This window comes from Canis lupus, chromosome 9, assembly GCF_003254725.2.
Source record: "Canis lupus dingo isolate Sandy chromosome 9, ASM325472v2, whole genome shotgun sequence".
NCBI classification, from domain to species: Eukaryota; Metazoa; Chordata; class Mammalia; order Carnivora; family Canidae; genus Canis; species Canis lupus.
This window is the reverse complement of record NC_064251.1, coordinates 15,427,600-15,445,050: the sequence shown is the minus strand read 5'-3', so window position 1 is coordinate 15,445,050 and position 17,451 is coordinate 15,427,600. Positions and strand designations below refer to the sequence as shown.

Genomic DNA, 17,451 nt, shown 5'->3' with positions numbered 1-17,451 from the left:
GAAAAATTAGATGAGTGAGAAAGAATAAAGGATGATTGAACAAATTAATGATGATGCTAATGAACTGGGCTAGAAAGTACTAACTAAAATCAGAGGAGCGTGAGATTTGGTTATTGAGATAATAGATGACAGAGTCATGGCAATGAATGAACTAGAGAGGGAGGGCATTGAGAAAGGATGTTTTTATTTTTTTAAGATGGGAGGATCTTGAGTGTAGGGAAATGCTGATGGAAGGAGCCATTAAAGGAAGAAGTTCAAAATCTAGAAGTCAAATATAAAAGATCCTAGGAAGAATGGAAGGGAGTGGGATGCAGGGCAAAGGTAGAGAATTTGACAGTAATTCATTTATCTGTCTGTCTGTTTTTAGTGTTAGTGAGAGTGATACATTTATTTTTATCCTATTTAGATTGATAACACATTTCCTTCTGGAATGAATTTATATGCTTTTCTTTTTTAAAAATTTTAATTCCAGTATAGTTAACATACAGTGTTGTATTAGTTTCAGGTGTATGGTATAGTGAGTCAGAAATTCTATACATTATTCAGTGCTTATCAAGACAAGTGTACTTTTAATCCTCTTCATCTAAGTAATACACTTATTTTAATAGGAGGAGAAGCTATGTGTTGATGGGCTTAAATTTGTATGTTTATTGGTAGGTAGTTGAAGTTCTTTCTGATAATTTTGAAGACATGTAATTTTCTTATTGTTATAGGAGCCAAACATTGGCTGAGTGTGATAGAAATGGAGAGTCAACCAATGTTCAGAAGGAATTGACTAGAGAAAAATAGTAGATTACTGAACAAGTGAAAAGGGTCCGTGAAATTTGCAACCATGGATTTCTAGTGTATCAGTCCAGTCTGGCTAATTATGCAACTTTCTGCAGTAGTGGTTAGTGGCCTTGGTAGAACGAATCAACTTGAATTTTGATTTTTGTCTGGTGTGTGGAACCAGAGAACAAAGGTGCTAGGGAGTTTTAGGATTTTGGTAGAAGAGTGATTGAAATGGTAGATCCAGTATTCTCATTTGGAGATTGAGAACTAAAGACCAGAGGAGACTGATTCCTAGGACTCAAAAGCCTTCATTTATATCTCCATATTTGTTGAAACCACTTCCCAAAATCTGGAGGGCGGGGGGAGTTCTACGTATATTTTCTTGTATTTTCTTGTGTTATTGCATGCCACATTTTCATTCATGTGCTCCTCTTTTTCTTTGGTAGTCTAACTAGAAAACTTTAACATTTTATAAGTTGATAGCAGGATTTGAGGCTAAGATTTAGGTTTCTGTACACCTTACATGTCCATGTCATACACCAGTGCTCTTGTTATGTGGTATGAGACTCTGGTGTCTGTGAACTCTTTAAGTACAGTGTAAATTTTTTTTTTTAAGATTTTATTTATTTATTAGAGGCGGGGAGGAGCAGGGGAAGGGGCAGAGGGACAAGCAGACTCCCTGCTGACCAGGGAGCTTATCCTGGGGCTTGATCCCAGGGCCCTGAGATCATGACTTGAGCTGAAGTCAGACTGAGCTACCCAGTGCCCCAGATATGGTGTAAATTTTTAATCAGTTTGTGAGGTTTATTTTTGTCACAATTGTGTATTACTAGTTCATTGTCTTTCAGTTTGACTGTTAATCTGAGTTATAAATGATGTGGAATAACTCGCTATAAGAAGTATAAAATCATTTTAAACTGGTGACACCTCCCCTCCAAAAAAATCCAGTGTGTTTACTGAGAACTGAAAACTTTGCTCTTGCATATAAAAAGATAGACCTGTAGAGTAGTACAGTAAACAGTTTTTAAATAACACAGCATTTGGACAGCCACATTAATAGTGTAGTGACCCTGCATGCTTTCATAGGTGTTTGAGAGGTTGTTGTAACAGTAACTATGTTATACATGTTGGTTGCCATTATGATTGTATTTGTTTCCTATTGCTCTTGTAACAAATAACATAAATTTAGTGGCTTATTTCTTACAGTTCTGGAGATCAGAAGGTTGAAATGGTTCAGATACGGGCTAAAACCAAGGTTTTAGCATAGTTGTGCTCCTTCTGGAGGTACTACCAGAGAATCTCTTCCTGGTCTTTTCAAGTGCCTGGTAGCCACCTACATTTTTTGGCTTATGGCCACACCACTTTGACCTGTCTTCTGTCATTACACCTTCTGAGATTCTCCTGCAGTCTTTTCCTGTTTTAAGGACTCTTGTGATTGATTATATTGGGCTCATCTAGATAAAATCTAGGATAATCTCCCTTTATTAAATTCCTTAACTTTTTTTTTTATTATTTTTTTTTAATTTATTTATGATAGTCACACACAGAGACAGAGAGAGAGGCAGAGACACAGGCAGAGGGAGAAGCAGGCTCCATGCACCGGGAACCTGATGTGGGATTCGATCCCGGGTCTCCGGGATCGCGCCCTGGGCCAAAGGCAGGCGCCAAACCGCTGCGCCACCCAGGGATCCCTAAATTCCTTAACTTAATCACATCTACAGAGAGTCCCTTTTGCTGTATAAGGTAATAAATCCTAGAGATTAGAATTTGGATACCTTTGGGGGAGGGGGGTGCGCTTTACTGACTTTGTTCTTTTTAAAGAGTGTTTTGGCTCTTTTGGGTTCCTTGTATTTCCATATGAATTCTAGGATTGACTTATCAATTTCTGCAAAGAAGGTACCTTGAATTTGTTAGGTTATTGCATTGAATCTGTAGATCAATTTGAGGATTATTGCTGTCTTAACAATATTAGGCTTTCTAATCCATGAACATGGGGTGTCTTCTGTTTAAGTCTTTTTTAAAGTTTTTTTTTCAATGTACAAGTCTTATGCTTTTTTGTTTTATAAATTCCCAATTTTTTAAATAATGTTTTTGATGTGATTGCAAATGGAATTATTTTCTTGATTTCATTTTTGTATTGTTCATTGCTAGTGTATAGAATACAAATGATTTTTGTTGCAAGTTTGTTGAATTCTTTTATTAGCTCTACTAATGTTTTGGTGGATTCTTAAATTTTTTTTAAATTTATTTTTATTATTATTATTATTTTTTAATTTTTATTTATGATAGTCACACACACACACACACACACAGAGGCAGAGACATAGGCAGAGGGAGAAGCAGGCCCCATGCACCAGGAGCCCGACGTGGGATTCGATCCCGGGTCTCCAGGATCGTGCCCTGGGCCAAAGGCAGGCGCCAAACCGCTGTGCCACCCAGGGATCTCTGGTGGATTCTTTAGACTTATATAAGGTCATGTTATCTGTGAATTTAGACAAATTACCTCTTCCTTTCCTCTTTGGATACTTTTCTTTCTTTCTTTTTTTTTTTTTTCTCGTCTAATTGTCCTGGCTAGAACTTTTATAATGATGTTGAATGGGAGTGATAAGAGCAGTTACCCTTGTCTTAATCTTGGGAAAATAGTGTCTGTCTTTTAGCGTTAAGGATGATGTTAGCTGTAGGTTTTTCATAGGTGCTCTTTATCAGATTGAGGAAGTTTCCATCTATTCCAAGTGTGTTGGGTGTTTTTGTCATGGAAGAATATAGTCTTTTGTCAAATGATTTTTCTTCTTCCGTTGAGGTGATTATTAGGGTTTTGTCCTTCATTAGTATGGTGTATTACATTGATTGATTTTTCAGTATATTGATGATTTATTTCTATCAATGACCTTACATTTCTAGAATTTACTCATTGATTATTGAATGTGAGAAAATTCATCTGTTATATGGTGATCTCAAGACTCACAGTCTAAAATTTCCATTACATGATCAGTTTCATCTTCATTAGAGTTTGGGCACTGTCATCTGTTGGTTTTTTTTTTTTTTTTTTTTTTTGCATTCATCCTCTCACTTAATAATTTTTTCTTTTTAAATTTATGATAATCACACACAGAGAGAGAGAGAGAGAGAGAGAGGCAGAGACACAGGCAGAGGGAGAAGCAGGCTCCATGCACTGGGAGCCCGACGTGGGATTTGATCCCGGGTCTCCAGGATTGCACCCTGGGCCAAAGGCAGGCACCAAACCGCTGCGCCACCCAGGGATCCCTCTCTCATTTAATAATTGTAAAACATCTTGCTTTAACAGTATTCTTTTTTCTTTGATATTTTTGGCAGAAAATGAAAATTCCTGTATTCTCAAATCTATTCTGTGAAAACTTAAAAAAAAAGTCTTTGTAGACTTTGTAGCTGGTGTCTCCAAGCTTTTATTGAAAGTTGATGCAGCACTTTTCAGCAAAGTGATGAGACCAAAGGAGGATTAATAGTGATAATTTATTTCATTGTTGAATCATTCTTTTTGAAAAGAATGGTTCAACATTCTTTTCTAGCATACTTTTTTTAAAAGAAATTTTATGATTTTTTAAAGATTTTATTTAGCTATTTGAGAGAGTGTGAGAGAAAGGAAGGAGCAGAAGGAAGGGACGAGCCGACTCCCCATTGAGCTTAGAGCCTGACATGGAGCTTGATCCCACCATCCTGAGATCAAGACCTGAGCTGAAATCAAGATTCGAATGCTCAACCAACTGAGCTACCCAAGCACTCCAGCATGTTTCTGTTTTCTTTTTTTATCCCCCGTCTTTTATTTTTTTAAAGATTTAATTAATTAATATATTTATTTAGAGCACAAGCAGCAGAAGGAGCAGAGGGAGAGAGAATCTCAAGCAGACTGTGCTGAGTGTGGAGCCTGTTGTGGGGCTTAGTCTCATGACCCTGAGATCATGACCTGAGCTGAAATCAAGAGTCTGATGCTTAACTGACTGAGCCACCAAGTACTCCATTGTTTTTCCTATCTTTAACAGTGAACAGACATTATATAATAATAAAACAATTTTTTTCCCTCAACACCACTCTAAATACTACTATCTTATCTGCCTATGTCACATTGTTTTTTAGGCAGTGCAGCCTGCAGGGGCTCAGATGATGCTGGTAGCTGTGTTTGGGTAGGAGTGGCAAACTGGGGACTTACTGATCTTTGGCCCATGATATAAAGATCCAGAATCTGGGATGAATTGAGAGCTCACTCATTTGTAAATCTTCTGGACAGACTACTTGATAAAATATTTGATTGAGTTGAAATTTAGAAGTTAGGCAGCTTAGTCTAATGGGGAGAAATCTGGGGAGGGTGTTGATACACATACATACATATGTGTGTGTGTGTGTGTGTGTACGGAATTATACTATCTTTTAGATATTTAAAAAATACGTGTTTTTAAATTCAAGGATATGTATTGTTTGGCATCTCTTTCATTAAAACTGTGTATTATAAAATATTACCCATTTGTTCCATTTCCATCATGTCTTCATCATTAACTACAGCATCCTTTCACATAATGTTTAAAAGTTTTCTTGAAATTTTGTAAATGTGTGTGTTTTTTTTTTTTTTTAATTTTTATTTATTTATGATAGTCACAGAGAGAGAGAGAGAGAGGCAGAGACACAGGCAGAGGGAGAAGCAGGCTCCATGCACCGGGAGCCTGACGTGGGATTCGATCCCGGGTCTCCAGGATCGCGCCCTGGGCCAAAGGCAGGCGCTAAACCACTGCGCCACCCAGGGATCCCAATGTGTGTGTTTTGTTGCGTTACAAAAATTTCTCTGAAGGAAGCTCTAAATTGAAATATGCTTGAAAATGGGTAGCATTTACTTTAAAGATACTTAGTTTATTTTTTGTAGGTTTTTTTTTTTAAGATTTTAAAAATTTATTCATTCATGAGAGACAGAGAGGCAGAGACACAGGCAGAGGGAGAAGCAGGCTCCATGCAGGAAGCCTGACATGGGACTCCATCCTGGGTCTCAGGATCACACCGTGGACCGAAGGTGGCGCTAAACCACTGAGCCACCCTAGCTGCCCTATTTTTTTTAGTTTTAACAGGTTGTTTCCAAGGGGATTCTAAAGGCAATATCCAAATTAATATTGTAGAGAAAACCATAAAAGGAGATTTTTGTTGGTTGCCTGAGTAAGGAAAGACAATACTTAATCCGTCATTTGAATCAGTATGCATTCTTGTTTTTGTAATTAGTGTTCTACAGACAATATCTTCCTTCTTACTTTTCCTTATTTTTTATTTTCTTACTATATGCAATATTTTCTTCAGATCTTATAGAACTTTAAAAGCACTTCAGTGGTATAGTTTTATCCATTAGGCATAGTTCTAATGTCGAGAAACTTGTTTCTAGAATTGGAAAACAAAAAATAAGAATAAACTCATCCATCACAAAGCCAAAAATGAGAAAAAAAATATCATCCATTCAGAATAGAGAAGGATATAGAAAAAAATATATATTTGTGAAAAGCTTATAGAGTAAAAAAAGGCCCTGCGTGGAAAAGCTAAGGGGAATACCATGATTATTTAGCCTGAATAGTACAGAAGTGCTTTATACTTTTATTTCATTATTATTACATAAGCATTTTTATGAAGGGGGATATTGTTCTCCTTTTTTTGAATAAAAGGGTAAGAAAAGGTCTTTATGAAGGAGGGATGAACACTGAAAATGAAAATTGATCATCCACTAATAAACATAGTGCAAGAATATATTGAGTAATGTTTTGAATATCCAGCCTTGGTGGACCAATTAGAGGAGAATGGTCAATACTTTCCTTCAATGGTTTAGATCAGGTGTTGTAATCATAAAAGCTTAGGGGCCATGTAGATAACATAAGGTTTGAATCAGTTAAGTATAAGACAATTAGAAATGATTGGGGGCCTGTGAATGGCTTCTTTGTTACCTTCTGCCAGAAATTTTTCACTTGCCAGGAGTTTATTTGTTGATTTCTCTTGCGAGAGTTAGCCATTTTAAAATTTGGTTATATGGGATCCCTGGGTGGTGCAGCGGTTTAGCGCCTGCCTTTGGCCCGGGGCATGATCCTGGAGACCCGGGGTCGAATCCCACATCAGGCTCCTGGTGCATGGAGTCTGCTTCTCCCTCTGCCTGTGTCTCTGCCTCTCTCTCTCTCTCTCTCTCTCTCTCTCTGTGTGACTATCATAAATAAAAAAAAAAAAATTAAAAAAAAATAAAATTTGGTTATATAATTTGGAAAAGTCAGATGAAATTTAGCCATATATTACTGTCATAAATCCAATTAGATGAAACTGCATTTCCCACTTAGCTTCAATTTTGTGGAGTTTCTATATTAATATTTTATTACAATAAATTTTCTGGTGATGTGTTAACTTGAATAAGAAAGTCATTTTATCAAAGTGTAACTGAGATGGATAATTAGTTTTAAATAAGTATTTTATGTTTCATTTCATTCTTTATACACTTCAGTCAATTTTTAGAAAATATTTTAGGACTAGCAAAGAAAAAAACCTATATACTTCAAAAAGTGATTATTGTAATTATTTTATTGCACCCATCATCCGTTTTTTACTTAGGTTAACTTTATTGTCTTGGTTTATTTTTAGACATGAGATTTTAAATTTATTTTTGGCTCCTAGTCTTAGTAAGTTTTAAATAATGGTTCTAATAATCTGTGCTGTTACTTTTTTTCTTTTGAAACTTTGAAGAACTGAACATATATAGGTAGGTTTGAGGCAGAAGTTTGAAATATGACTAGAATTTCTTGTGGTTTTTTTTCTCATGTAAAAATTTAAACTTGCCTAGAATTTCTCTGTGTTTCCCTGACAGTTCCTGGTATAATATGACCCTAGGTAGTGCCCATTGTTACAGTTAATTCATAACCTTTTCTTGTCTTTTGAAATTTACATTGTGCCTGCTTACCTCTTTAACAGGTTAGTACTCTGATGAATCAAGTCTTTGCTCAATTTTTCATTCATTTATTTATTCATGCAAGAAGTGTTGAGAGCCTCCCATGAATTAGGCATTGAGGATAAAAAGAGTAAGACCAGGTTTCCCTCAGGGAATTTGATTTAGCAATACAATCGATTAATTTAATCAATGTTTATATGACACCTCTGTTTACCAGGCGTTATTCTTCAGTTTGCAGCAATTAATTAAGCAGTTTCCATGTCTTCATGGCAATAAACAGGTATATATCATTTACAGATTAGAATTTGAAGAAAAGTAAAGCATAGGAAGAGATGAGTGAGGGCTTTGGGGAATAATTCATGCCACAAAAAATTGTTCCCCCTTGAGTTAAAGGAGCTGTTCTTTTGTACCCCTGTATTAGTATGTCATTGGTGGCTATATTGAGCTTAGATCAGTTGTCTGAGGCTGGGAGCAGCTCTGAGCCATTAACACCTGAGGAATGAGTGCTCTGATCCTATAGTGGGGATCTGGATAGGACATCATAGAGTCCACTAATGCAGGATATCTTTTCTTTTCCTCCTCAGTGTGTTTTGTCATAATTTTTCTTGGATTTGTGAAGACTAATGCCAGCCTATAACACTGCTACTACTACTATTTTTTTTTTAATTCATTAGATTAAGGTAAAATAAGTTAAAGTATGTGCTGGTGCTACACAAAATAAAAAGCAGTATTTCAAAAATGGGACTCAAATGGGGTAATACTTCTGAGACTTAATTTGGATCACTAGATTTAGATATTTATAGTTTCAGTTAATGTTTTAAATAGATTTATTGTATTCCTTTTCTAAGCAAGGCATTGAGGAAGAAGACAAAAAGCATGGGTTCAAATATTAGCTGCATAACTGTGAGCATGCTATTTCACTTTTCTTTACCTCAAATTTTTCTTTAAAATAAAGCAAATACCACCCATCTTAAGGGGGTTTTGATGAGGGTTAAATGAGATCATATGTACAGTATTTTACATATTTTGTTTATACTTGGATACACAGAAAATCTTGTATATAAAAAATAATTGTTCATTCTCTTTCAAGAAAATACAAATTGAAGAGTTAAAAGACTTGCTGTTTAAATTTTATAATATATTTTAAAACATGAAGTCTATATAAAATTATAAAATATATTTTTTTCAGGTTTTTCAGTTTTTAGTGAAATATAAATATCAAACTTAGAATTTCTACATCCCAGTCTCTTATTTATTTTTTAAAAATATTTTATTTATTTATTCATGATAGACACTGAGAGAGAGACAGAGACACAGGCAGGGGGAGAAGCAGGCTCCTCAACAGGGAGCCTGATGGGGCTCTGTCCCTGACCCCAGGATGATTCCCTGAGCCAAATGTGCAACTGCTGAGCCACCCAGGTGTCCATCATGTAGTCTCTTAAATAGGGGGCGAAAGTAACTAAGCATAGCTCTTAAGATGAATATATTTCTTAAATGCTTGAAACATTTTTTTTCACCTTATTTATCTTCAGTGATTAAAAGGATAAGTCATTTATTGGTGTTCACCTGTTTATGTTTTTTTTTTTTCTTTTTCACCTGTTTATGTTTTACACTGTATTGGCGACCTTACTAAGCTCACTTATTCTAATAGTTTATAAGTTCTCTTAGATTTTCTAAGTATATGATCATATTGTCTGTGAAAGTAGCATTTTTTAAAAAGACTTTATTTATTTATTCATGAGAGACACACAGAGAGAGGCAGAGATACAGGCAGAGGGAGAAGAAGCAGACTCCATGCAGGGAGCGCAATGTGGGACTCAATCCTGGGACTCCAGGATCACGCCCTGGGCAGAAGGGAGGCACTAAACCACTGAGCCACCCAGGGATCCCTGAAAGTAGCATTTTTAGGGCACCTGGGTGGTCATTTGGTTAAGACGTCTGCCTTCTCTTCTACTCAGGTCATGATCCCAGAGTCCTGGAATTGAGCCCTACATCAGGCTCCCTGCTCAGTAGGGAGTCTGCTTTTCCCTTTCTCTCTACCCACACCCTTGCTTATGCTCTCTCTCTCTCCCCGCTCTCTCTCTCTCCATTCTTGCTCTCAAATAAATAAATACACTCTTAAAAAGATAGTAGCATTTTTATTTCTACTTTTCCATTCTTTGTATTTCATATTCAGAATGATATTGAGTGTAACTGGTGATAAGAAGTGGTCATATCATTTATCTCAGGCAGAATATTTTTATTCATTCGCCATTAAATAGTGTTTACTACAGGTTTTTAAAAAGGCATACTTTTAAAATATAAAGAATTTCTCTTATTTCTAGTTTTGTACAAGTTTTTTTAGATCATGAATGAGTATTTCATCAATTACTTTTGCTTTATCTATTGATAGTATGATTTATTTCTCTTGTTAATGTGGTAAATTATATTGATTTTCATATGTTCAATCACTTTTGTATTTCTGGATTAAACTCACACTTGGTCCTGATCAGTGTATTGATAGATTTCATTTTGCCAATATTTTGTTAGAGTTTTCGCATTTATGTCAAAAGAGAGGTCTGTAATTTCTTTCTTTTTTTTAAAAAAAGATTTTATTTATTCATAGAGACAGAGAGAGAGAGAGAGAGAGAGAGAGAGGCAGAGACACAGGCAGAAGGAGAAGCAGGCAACATGCGGAGAGCCTGATGTGAGACTCCAGGGTCTCCAGGATCATGCCCTGGGCTGCAGGCGGCGCTAAACCGCTGCGCCACCGGGGCTGCCCTGTAATTTCTTTTTTGTAACTTATTTCTTGTAATAACCATATTGACGTATGTTATTAAGCTTATGCTGTCTTTGGAAAACAAGTTTGGAAGTGTTCTTTGTTTTTACTCTCTGGAACAGTTTGTGTAAGATTGGTATTCTCTCTTAAATGCTGATAGGATTCATTGTTGAAATGATCTGGACTTAGAGTTTTTTTGTGGGTGTGTGTTTTTACTGTACATAACAAATTTCAGATATATAGAAAATGTAACATAATTTTACAGTTAACATGTGTATACCTACTACTTAGAATCTACTGTTAACATTTTGCTGTAATTGCTTTATTACATATCTGCCTTACCATCATCTCTCTATCCATCATTTCATCTTATTTTTTTTTAAGATTTTATTTATTCACGAGAGAGAGAGAGAAAGAAAGAGAGATAGGCAGAGGAAGAAGCAGGCTCCATGCAGGGAGCCCAACATGGGACTCGATCCTGGGTCTCCAGGATCATACCCAGGGCTGAAGGCGGTGCTAAACTGCGGGTCCACCAGGGCTGCCCTCATCTTATTTTTTGATGCATTTCAAGGAATTGGAGATGTCAGTATGCTTCTTCTAAATATTTAAGCATGAAAGTCATAACTAGAGTTCAGTTTTTACTCTTTTTTTTTGAGGTAAAGTACATATGCAGTTTCATTCACAAATCTTATGTGAACATTTGCTGAATTTTGACAAATGCATACATCTGTGTATTCCAAACTTCTTTTTTTTTTAAGATTTTATTTATTCTTGAGAGACAGAGAGAGAGAGAGAGAGGGGGGCAAAGACACAGGTAGCGGGAGAAGCAGGCTCCATGCAGAGAGCCCGACACGGAACTCGATCCCGGGTCTCCAGGATCATACCCTGGGCCAAAGGTGGCGCTAAACTGCTGTGCCACCCAGGCTGCCTTATATAGGGTTCTATTTCAGCATATTTTTAGATTTGTTTGTTAAATATGCAAATAGTTCATATCTTATTGCTGAGTAGTATCATACTATATGAAAATCCCACAGTTTATCCATTTTCCTATGGACACCTAGGCTATTTTTGGGTTGTTAAAGCTGCTATGAAAATTGTTATACTAGTTTTTTTATGCACATATGTTTTAATTCCTCCTGGGTAAATATGTAATGTGTGGAGTCATATGTTAGGAATATGCTTAGTTTTAATAAACTTAATAAACTTCTAGACTTCTGTCTAAAGCAATTGTACTATTTACCTCTGAAACAATGTATTAAGAGTTTCATTTGCTCTTTATCCTGGTCACTATTTGATATTATCAGTCTTTCAAAAGTTTGCTCTTCTGGCAGAGCATAGTGGTAGCTATGTGTTTTCCCAATGACAAATTGTGTTAATCTCTTTCAGTATATGTATTGGCCATTCATATATCTTCTTTTTAAAAGTGTTCAAATCTTTCACCCATTGGAAACTTTGATTGTCTCTTTATTGGATTGTAGGTGTTCTTTATATATCTTGGATATCAGTCTGTGTTAGAAACATGTTTTGTGAATAATTTCTCCCAGTTTGTAACTTGCCTCTTCATTTGGTGATATTTTTTATGTGCAGATGTTTTTAAAATTTTTAATGAATTCCAAATGTATCTTTTTCTCTTTTATGGTTATTACTTTCTGTGCTCTAAGAATCTTTTGCCTATTTCTAAATAATAAGGATGTTCTCCTGAGTTTTCTTCTGAAAGCTTTATGATTTTAGTGTTTGTGTGATGTTTGATGCTTGATATGTTTTGACTTAATTTTCATGTATAGTGTGAAGCACAGATCAATGTTAATTTTTTAAAGAATGGATATCTGTTTGTTCCACTACCATTTGTTGAAAAGACTTTTCTTTACTCAATAATGACTTGGTCAAAAAAAAAAAAAAAGAACATATCAGTGTAGGTCTTTTTCTGGACTACATATTCAGTATTGTTTATCTTCTGATGATATTTAGGAGAGTACTATACTGTCATGATTTCTGGAGCTATAGAGTAAGTATTGAATTCAGATCCTATAAATACTCCAGCTTTTTTGTTAGTTTCCATGATTGCTTTGGGTGTTCTAGGCTCCTTGTATTACCGTATATGTTTTAGAATGAGCTTCTCAGTTTTCTATGAAAAAAAAAATGCCTACTGGAACTTGAATTTTTGTTACCTCTTTAGGACATTATGTAGAGAATCAACATTTTGACAATATTGAACTTTCCAATCTATGAACATGGTATATCTCTTGTTTTATTCTTTATTTATTTATTTATTTTTAATTTTTAATTTTTAAAATTTATTTATGATAGTCACAGAGAGAGAGAGGGAGAGGCAGAGACACAGGCAGAGGGAGAAGCCGGCTCCATGCACCGGGAGCCCGAAGTGGGATTCGATCCCGGGTCTCCAGGATCGCGCCCTGGGCCAAAGGCAGGCGCCAAACCGCTGCGCCACCCAGGGATTCCTATTCTTTATTTTTTTAAAGCAACCTTTTATAGTTTTCAGTGTCTTTTATTTTTTTATTTTTATTTTTGTTTTTATTTTTATTATTTTTTAAAAAGATTTATTTATTTATTTATTTATGATAGAGAGAGAGAGAGGCAGAGACACAGGCAGAGGGAGAAGCAGGCTCCATGCAGGGAGCCTGATGCGGGACTTGATCCCAGGACTCCAGGATCGCGCCCTGGGCCAAAGGCAGGCACTAAACCACTGAGCCACCCAGGGATCCCCTTCAGTGTCTTTTATTAAGGATATTTTAGTCTATGTTCATGTGGTATATGGTCTATAATTTTTCGTAATTTCTGTTAGGTTTTGGGATTATGATTATACTACCTCATAAAATATATTTGGAAGTATTCCTTCTATTTCCTTAAGGAAACTGTATAAAAATTGATACTGTTATACCTTAAATGTTCAGGAGACTTCACTAATGAAATAATCTGGCCCTGTAGTTTTCTTTCTGGGAGGAGTTTTGATAAGTTCAATTTCTTTAATAGAGATACGGCTGCTTCAGATTTTTTGCTCAGTTTTGTGTCAGCTTTGGTAATTTGTATTTTTCAAAAAACCTGTTTTGTATAAAACATTAAGTTTGGTGTAAAGTTGGTATAGTATCTTATTTTAAAAAGCCTTTAGTGTCTGAAATGAAGTCCCCTATTTCCTTTCTCATATTGGCAATCTCTCTCTTTCTCTCTCTCTCTTTTTGATTAGCTTTGCTAGGGATTTATTAATTTTACTACTTTTCAGAAATCCAATGTTTTGCTTCATTGATTTTATCTGTTTTGGATTTGTTTTCTATATCATTGATTTCTACTCTTTACTCTTCTGTTTTCTTTGATTTGCTGTTTGTTTTTGAACTTTTTAAAATAGAAGCTTAGATATTGATTTCATCCTTTTCTAATTATGTGCATTCTTCTCTACAATTATTTACAAGCATTGTTTTAGTTTCATTCTTTATGTTTCTATAATTTATATTTTCATTATAATTTATTGCAAATATTTTAAAATTTCCATTGTATTTATATACTTTATTTTGACTCATGTTATTTAGAAGTATGTCACTTAATATTCAAGTAGTAGGGGAGTTTCTCAATTAAAAGTTACTTTTAGCTTAATTGCCTTGTAGCTAGAAAATATATTCTTGAAGACTTAAGATCTTTGAAATTTGTTGAAACTTGTTTTATGATTCAGTCTGTGATCCATTTTGTTATGTATTTTGTGTATAATTTGTATACTCTGTTTTTATTTGGAAGGATATACTATGTATATGAAGTCTAGTTGGTTAATCATGTATCAAACCTGTATCTTAGTAATTTTTTTCTTCTTCCTCTTGTAGCTATTGACAAAGATGCGTTAGTTTCTCATCTGATTATGGATTTGTCCATAACCTCTGTTAGTCTTGTATATTTTTGCTTTATATTTTTTTAAGCTTTGTTATTGGGTTCATTCATACTTAGAAATATGATATCTTTTTGTTGGTTTGACTTTTTAATTATTAAGAAATGTCTCTCTTTATTTTTATAAGCTGACTTTGCCTGATATTAGCATAGCTATAACAGCTTCCTTTTAATTGTTTTTTGGATGAAATGCTTTTCCCCATTATCTTATATTTAATCTTTCTATGACACTAAGTAGTCTTATAGTGGAGTGAATATTTAACATAATAACTATAATTTGAATTTAAAGCTACCATCTATATTTTTATATTTCATTGGTGTGCACTATGCTTTTTCTCTCACTTTATACCTTCTTTGGTTCAATGAAATATTTTAATTATTCTTTTTCTCACTTCAGTTAACCTTAATGGTTATCCTAGAAATTACTACATTAATTTTGAGTTATTGCAGTCTGATGCAGATTATTAGTTTTATCACTTCCTGCATAATGCAGATATCTTAGAAACTTTAACTCTATTTATCCCAGTTCTAACCTTTTTTTGTTATTGTTATGCATTTTAAATCTACATAAAATGTAAACTTAACAAGCTGGTAATATAATTATTTTTATGGTTTTTTTTTTTGTGTGTGTGTATTTTTTATTGGAGTTCAATTTGCCAGCATATAGCATAACACCCAGTGCTTTTTTTTTTTTTTTTAAGGTTTTATTTATTTATTCATGAGAGAGACAGAGAGAGAGGCAGAGACAGATGGGGAGGAGCAGGCTCCCTCTGGGGAACCTGATACGGAACTCGATCCTGGAACCCCGGGATCACTCTCTGAGCCAAAGGCAGACTCAACCACTGAACCACCCAGGCGTCCCTATAGTCATTGTTCATCCATGTTTCCCAACATTTACCTTTTTTATGACTCTTCCTTTTTGCATTTCTATGCTTTTTTTTCTAGTATCATTTTCTGTCTGTTGCTAGAACCCTCTTTTAGTATTTCTTTTACTAATAAATTCTTGTTTGTTTTTCTGAAATCACCTTTATTTCATTTTCAGTTTTCAAACATATTTTAAGTTGTGAATAGATTTCTTGATTGGCACCTATTTTCTTCTAGAATTTTTAGGAAGTCATTCCATTGTCTTCTGCCATTCTTAATTTCTGTTGAAAGTTATTTCGTGTGTTGACTGTTGCTTATTTAAATTATTTTTTTCCTCCAGCTCTTTAAAGATTTGACTTTATGTCTATCATTAATGTTAAGAAATTCTTTGTTGTTATTACTTCAGATATTACTTGTTATTTTCTCTCTCCTTTCTTCTGAGATTTCATTGATATGTGTGGTAGAACCTTTCATTGGGTTCCAAAGGCCTCTTATTCTCTCTTACATTTTTCAACCTTTATTTTTCAGTGTTTTGGTTTGGATATTTTTTGTTAACCTCCGTTTTAGTTCATGTGTATTTTGTTCAGTCTGCTGGAGGCACCAAATACAACACTTTCTGGAAATTTTGCCATGAAGTCTAGGGATAGGAGCAATAATTGGACCATGTGGGAATAAAGAGAAGGGCTTACTTACTTGTTTTTGGTTAGGACATATGGGCATGTTTATGTTATAATGGGAATGATTCAGTAGAGAGAAAAAATTAAAGCTGTGTGGGAAAGAAAAGGCAGATGTTTTTTGGCTAAAAATCCTTGAGGTGAGAGAGGACATAATCTGAAGCACAACTAGAAGAATTTTCCTTTGATAGAACTGGGATATAAGGAGGTTAGGCACTCATTCATGTATATAGTGGTCTTTGAGGTGGGATTCTGGCTTGACCAATGGAAAATATGCACCTGCCGTAAGTTTCTAGACTCTTAAACTTTGGGATGTGTGTATTGGGCATATGGGAAAATTGTCCAAGAAAAGAAGAGTCAAGTGGAAGCGGAAGGGGCTACTTAATTCTTTCATCTATTTCTGTGTAACCTTAGTGATATCTACTTTTATCTCTTAGGATACTCAAAGTATTAGAGTATATTTTTAAGGAAATACTAAATTGTTTAAGTTAGATTAATTAAATGTTTTTGTCATATTGTTAATATTTCTGTAGTATATACTTAAACATAGTTAATTCCTTATAGTGCATTTAAAATTAATTATTAATAGTGTTTTGAATAGAAAATCAAGTTTTCTAATGTATATTCCCATATTTTCTTTTACAGTTTTGTGAGTACTAGAATAGCACAACCATGTTTCGGAATAGTCTCAAGATGCTTCTTACTGGAGGGAAATCAAGTCGTAAAAACAGATCAAGTGGTAAGTGACTATGTTACATTTATTCTGTGTGATACTTCAGAAAGAGAAGTTCTTTTAGGGGTCTGAATTGATGCTACAACTTCATATATTTATTTATTGAATGGTTTATTTAATTTAGAAAAAAAAGTTTACATTCCATTAGGCTGCCATACTTTTTTTTTTTTTTTTTTAAGATTTTATTTATTTATTCATGAGAGACACGGAGAGGGAGGCAGAGACATAGACAGAGGGAGAGGCAGGCTGCCTGTTGGGGACCTGATGTAGGACTCAATCCCAGGACCCTGGGCTCATGACCTGACCCAAAGGCAGATGCTCAACCACTGAGCCACCCAGGTGTCCCTTCCCTCCCCACCCCACCCCCTTTTTGTTTTTTTTTTTTAAATATTTTTTAAAAATTTTTATTTATTTATGATAGTCACAGAGAGAGAGAGAGAGAGAGAGAGAGAGGCAGAGACATAGGCAGAGGGAGAAGCAGGCTCCATGCACCAGGAGCCTGATGTGGGATTCGATCCCGGGTCTCCAGGATTGCCCCCTGGGCCAAAGGCAGGCGCCAAACCGCTGCGCCACCCAGGGATCCCCCCACCCCCTTTTTGAAAAATACTTTTATTTATTTGAGAGAGGGAGAGCACATGAGCAAGATAGAGCAGAAGCAGGGGCAGAGGGAGAGAGAAAGCAGACTCCCTGCTGAGTAGGGATCCCAATAAGGGGCTCAGTGCCAGGAACCTGAGATCATGACCTGAGCTGAAGGCAGACATTTAACCATCTGAGGCAGCCAGGCACCCCAAGGCTGCCATACTCTTAATTAAGAGGTAGGAACACTTGAATACTTATC

At 35.2% G+C, this 17,451-nt stretch overlaps 1 protein-coding gene across 4 annotated transcripts in view; it reads left to right on the top strand.

Annotated features, from left to right (window-relative positions):
* TANC2 (tetratricopeptide repeat, ankyrin repeat and coiled-coil containing 2) overlaps window positions 1-17,451 on the top strand; it is a 369,309-nt gene that overhangs the window by 43,843 nt on the left and 308,015 nt on the right. For 3 of the 4 annotated variants that reach the window (XM_025436730.3, XM_049114606.1, XM_025436738.3), the window contains one exon: window positions 16,526-16,619. In XM_025436730.3, the coding sequence (XP_025292515.1) occupies window positions 16,553-16,619 (67 nt within the window). In that variant the 5' untranslated portion in view covers window positions 16,526-16,552. Of the gene's footprint in view, window positions 1-16,525; window positions 16,620-17,451 lie in introns of those variants that run through there. The other variant, XM_049114608.1, reaches the window with a different exon arrangement.